The sequence below is a fragment of the Cebus imitator genome, unplaced genomic scaffold, assembly GCF_001604975.1.
Source record: "Cebus imitator isolate Cc_AM_T3 unplaced genomic scaffold, Cebus_imitator-1.0 Scaffold79, whole genome shotgun sequence".
In the NCBI taxonomy this organism is placed as follows: Eukaryota; Metazoa; Chordata; class Mammalia; order Primates; family Cebidae; genus Cebus; species Cebus imitator.
Genome location: NW_016107394.1, coordinates 1,789,733 through 1,795,044, shown reverse-complemented (window position 1 = coordinate 1,795,044; position 5,312 = coordinate 1,789,733). Strand labels below are relative to the sequence as shown.

Here is a 5,312-nt window from a genome sequence, read left to right as displayed (position 1 = left end):
GGGTTTCACCATGTTGACCAGGATGGTCTCGATCTCTTGACCTTGTAATCCACCCACCTCGGCCTCCCAAAGTGCTGGGATTACAGGCTTGAGCCACCGCGCCCGGCCGCTAATACCTCTTTTTAACTGTTCTTTCTCACAGGCCTTTATCCAACTCTAATTCTCGGCCAAACAGGAGGGAGACAGCAAGAGCAGGGCAAAGAAAACAACACCGACCGCAGGCCCAAAGCAGTAGTGGCCAGGATAGCAGACAGTGCCCCATTTGTGCAGGTAAGATGCTTGGGAGCTGTTGTATGACAACTAGGCATTCCTTGAGGGGGGACTAGGAGATCTGGGGATACTGCCAAGAAACATTCGAATTTGGAGTGCTGGCTTCCAACATCTCTGCAGCTCCCAGGTGTGGAACTGTATTTGTAGTCAAGTGTAATTCAAGACAAGTCTGTACTGAGCACCTGTTCACACTGTGCCAGCTAAGCTGAGGAAGGGACGTGGGCCCTGCCCTCAGGAGAAGCATGAAAACGAACAACGTAAAACGCTATCGGACAGGACCTAGAATTTCCTCCGTAACTTTTTCCTGCATGTCCAAATGCTGCTTACTCTTTCAGTCTTTGTTCAAATGGCCCTTCTTTGCCACATGTTCTCTTATCTGCCCACATGATCTCTCCCAACTGAGCTTCTGCAGGATTCTCTGATTCCCTTGGACTTAGCCCTTCTCACCGTCTGCTGTGAATCAATGTTATTTGTCTTCATAGCTTATCCAGACTTTGGGGGGTGGCATCCCACCTGGGAGCAGGCCCAGTTTTGTTCACCTCCTTCTCTCCCCCATAGGCTCCTTCAGGATTGAGATTCTTCCCTGGCACGCTGCCACTTGCGGAGAGACCTCCCCACCTCACTCAGCTTCTCCCTCATCCTCATCATCATCGTCCCAGTCTGTACTGTGGGTATCCTCCCCAGAGAATTCACCCCCTATCTCCTGGGTTCAGTGCCCTATCTGCCAGTTGCATTTCTCACCAAGAGAAGTAGAAGAGCATGCCGGCGTGTGTGGGGACTTCCTATGACTCTATGACTAAGATTGAGACTAAATCACTTGACAGCTGAGAAGGGCTGATAAGGCCAAAGCTCCCTCTCTCTCCCCTCCTCTCCTTCCCTCAGGACTCTGCCTGAGAACACCTCTGTGCCTAACCTGATCCCCATTCCCAGTTGTCAAGGCTTCTGTGACCATGGCACCTGATTCTCCTAAGGCCAGCTCTGTTCTTTTCCCCCTTGGAAGCCTCCTTGGAACTTTTGGGCCTTGGGACACCATCTAGAATGTCTTTCTCTCTGTGAGTGGTGCACATTCTCATGCCCATTTTCCTGAAAGGAAAACTGTAGGCCCAGTGAAGAGCAAATGCTGCCTGACAAATAAAATCCTGTGGTATGCTGGGAATGTGCACGTGAGTTTTGAGCATGAGGCTGACATCTAGCATCCCGTGAACCGAGCTCTCAGTCTCCTTTGTGGGCTCCTGTCCTGGGTATAATCAGATAATGGTGATGCTGTGTGACACCAAGCAAGTTATTTATGTTAGCATCCAGAATTACCTGAGAGAAAAAATGTTCCCATCCTCCTGGTCACAGAGCTATGATAGGGACCAGATGGGTTAATGACTAAGGAGTAGTTCTAGGCCTGGCTGTGGAACCTTGGGCAGATCCCATTCCTCATCTACATAAGGAGGTGGTTGGACCAGAGGGTGTTGAAGTTTCCCTCAAGCTGTGATATTCCAAATTCTGCTCCCGCTGTCTTTGAGCAAATATGTCTTGTCTCCCCTTTCCCAGAAGATTTCACTGTGTGGCACTAACACCAGTTCCCCAGGGTACAGGGCAGAGGGGGAGCAGCTGGTCCTGCAAAGGGAGGGCCCAGGGCGGGGTTCTGAATGGATAGGAAAGAGGGTGCTAGGCACAGTCAGGGAGAAGACTGAGCAGGAGTTCAGTCCCTCGGTCCCTGCCAGCACAGGTGCCAGCATAGGTGGGCACAGCCATGGACCCCATCACGGTAAGAAGCCTGCTCCCCTACCTTCTCCCATCCTGGTCTCATTTCTACCCATGAATGAAACAAAAGATTGGCCCAGAGGCACTGCAAGGGCATCCTAGCTGCCAGGCAGGTGGCGGACACCACTATGTGGGTGGGAGAAGAGCCCCTGGAACCCTGAGCCTGGACCCAGAAGAGAAGAGCAATGAGGACGGGGCTGGGGCTGGTAGAAGTGAGGGACAAGGCAGTGCCAAGGGGGAGAAATACCCCCCCAAAGCAGGGGAGGACAAAGCAGGAGGATTGGTGAAGAAAGAGCATATTGGGATCCTGCCGGGGCCCTGGTCAGAGCTGAGGGGCTTGGCAAAAGCCCAGTACAAAGACCCTCCTGTGTGGACATGTCTGGGCCTGCCCTTGGGTGAGGCTCTGAGACTTTGAGAGGGAAGAGCAGCTGGGAGATGAAGTCAACAAGAGGGGAGCTGGGTCCAAACAGATCCCGTGCACCTGTATGTGGGGTTAGGCTCCCAGGGCCGCCCACCCCTGCTTTAACCTACCCTTGCTCAAGGTACCCACAGGTAGCCCTGCTGTGGGGAGGGCTCCTGTGAGGGTGGAAGTCGAGCTGAGAAAGTGGCCCGTAGTCTGTCCCCAGTGGGGGGAGAATTAAAAGCCCCTGCTGCAGTGGCTCACGCCTGTAATCCCAGCACTTTGGGAGGCCGAGGTGGGTGGATCACGAGGTCAAGAGATTGAGACCATCCTGGTCAACACGGTGAAACCCCGTCTCTACTAAAAATACAAAAAATTAGCTGGGCATGGTGGCACGTGCCTGTAGTCCCAGCTACTCAGGAGGCTGAGGCAGGAGAATTGCCTGAACCCAGGAGGCGGAGGTTGCGGTGAGCCGAGATCGCGCCATTGCACTCCAGCCTGGGTAACTAGAGCGAAACTCCGTCTCAAAAAAAAAAGCCCCCGCTGCACACAATGTAGATTTTCCTAACCTGAGAAGCTACACAGTAAAATGATGAATAAGACAATATTTGTCAGTGTGTTTGGGACAAGGAAGAATATAATGGTGGCTACATATAGAGGGTTAAGAGTTAGAACTTGGGAAGGTGAAAAAGGCCCCAAAACAAAGGGAGTTGGAACTCAGGGTCACAGCATCTCCACTCCTTCATCTGCCAACAGCCTAACTGGACTGAGATCGTGAACAGGAAGCTCAGTTTCCCACCTCCACTCCTGGGTGCCATCCAGGAGGGCCGACTGGGCCTCGTGCAGCAGCTGCTGGAGTCAGGGGTTGAGGCCACAAGCAGTGGACCAGGCGGGCCCCTGCGGAATGTGGAAGAGGCCGAGGATCGCTCCTGGAGGGAAGCACTCAACCTGGCCATCCGCCTGGGCCATGAGGCCATCACCGATGTGCTGTTGGCCAGTGTCAAGTTTGACTTCCGCCAGATCCATGAGGCCCTGCTAGTGGCAGTGGACACAAACCAGCCGGCAGTGGTGCGTCACCTGCTGGCCCGGCTGGAACGGGAGAAGGGTCGCAAAGTAGACACCAGATCTTTCTCACTGGCTTTCTTTGACTCATCTATCGACGGCTCCCGCTTTGCACCTGGTGTCACTCCCCTCACCCTGGCCTGCCAGAAGGACTTGTATGAGATAGCGCAGCTGCTCATGGACCAGGGTCACACCATTGCCCGGCCCCACCCAGTCTCCTGTGCCTGCCTCGAGTGCAGCAACGCCCGCCGCTACGACCTGCTGAAGTTCTCGCTGTCCCGCATCAACACCTACCGTGGCATCGTCAGCAGGGCCCACCTCTCACTGGCCAGTGAGGACGCCATGCTGGCTGCCTTCCAGCTGAGCCATGAGCTCAGGCGCCTTGCACACAAGGAGCCTGAATTTAAGGTTAGTTTCTCATACTTCCCTCTTCCCCTGGTGCCCCATGTCTGTTCTTCCACCAGAGCATGGGTGGGCCTACGGTGGGTGTTCTGGGAAGCTGGAATCCACAGAAAGAGGGATGGGGCCTGGTCTCTATTCTTTTGGAACATCTAGTTTGATAGGGAGTCACAGAATCCCCCCTGAGGGGATTTCATTCTAATGGCAGAGAACAGCCACTTCAGAGGGGCCTAGTCTTATGGGAGAGGTATAACCCCCACCCCAGGGGAGCCCTGGTCTGTCTGAGGGAAGAGAGAGAACAGAGACAACTAGAAAAGCAGCTGGAGAGACTTGGAGATGACGTTCAGTAGAATACATCACGTCTGAATATCTACTAGGTGCTCCCGCCCAGAGCACTGTTGCGGCTCTCAAGCTTATGATCGCGGCAGGAAGAAGGCAGAGAGAGGGGGACAAGGCACTCCCAGGACACTTGTCTTCATTCAGTGCCGCTGCAAATGGTGCTAACAGGGCTTCCAAAGCCCAGAAAACAGAGGTCAGGAAAGCTACAGCTGTTGTGTTCAGGGAGGACTCCTTGGAAGAAGTAGCATTAAGCTGTGCCACCAAAGTGGGTGGTTTCACACACGTGAAGAGGAGCAGGGAGGGTATTTCAGGTAGGGCTGCAGCCCACGCAAAGGCTCTCAGGTAATGAAGTATATGCACAGGAAGGTCTAAGAATGCATGAAGTGGAGACTGGAGGCAGGGACTAGTGAGGGTCCTGGAATGCCACCAGCCCAGTTTGTCCATCCCTCACCCCCTAAAGGTCCCTGTGTGTCAAGCTAGACTGGATCCCTATCCCCAAGATGACCATTAGGTGGGGAAACTAACACAGATGTTAAAATAGAGGGCTAAGGAGGTTGTGACCGGGGTGGTGGAAGGATAGGAGAATGAAAAGCCCTCACTGCACAGCTAGCAGGAAAGGGCAGAACTTTCCAAAGGACTTTCCCTCCATTCTCACAGCAGCCTAAGAGAGAGACATAGCAGGAAGTATCGTCCCCACTTACAGCAGGGAAGCTGAGGCCTGGGAAGGGGAAGTACCTTGCCCAATGTGATACCACCTGAGGACAGTACTGGGACTAAGACCTCACCTCCTGAAAGCCATCCCTGGATGCTCTCTAGGGTAAGAGACCCAAGTAAAACCCAGGTTAGGATGGATAAAGGGGAGCCAAGGGCTGCCTTAGGCCAGGCACAGTGGCTCACGCCTCTCACCCCAGCAGTTTAGGAGGCTGAGACAGGAGGATGAGGAGGCCAGGAGTTCGAAACTGGCCTGGGCAGCATAGTAAGATCTCACCTCTATTTTTTTTGTTTGTTTGTTTGGTTTTTTTTTTTTTTTTTTTTTTTTTTTTTTTTTTTTTTTTTTTTTTTTTTTTTTTTTTTTTTTTTTTTTTTT

General features: G+C 53.0%; 1 protein-coding gene across 1 annotated transcript in view; it reads left to right on the top strand.

Annotated features, from left to right (window-relative positions):
- The window catches only part of LOC108307524 (short transient receptor potential channel 2), a 48,259-nt gene that overhangs the window by 27,867 nt on the left and 15,080 nt on the right, over nt 1-5,312 (top strand). The window contains exons 9-12 of the mRNA XM_037740060.1: nt 143-270; nt 829-1,052; nt 1,813-2,029; nt 3,147-3,895. Coding sequence (XP_037595988.1) covers nt 143-270; nt 829-1,052; nt 1,813-2,029; nt 3,147-3,895 — 1,318 coding nt within the window. The remainder of the gene's footprint in view (nt 1-142; nt 271-828; nt 1,053-1,812; nt 2,030-3,146; nt 3,896-5,312) is intronic.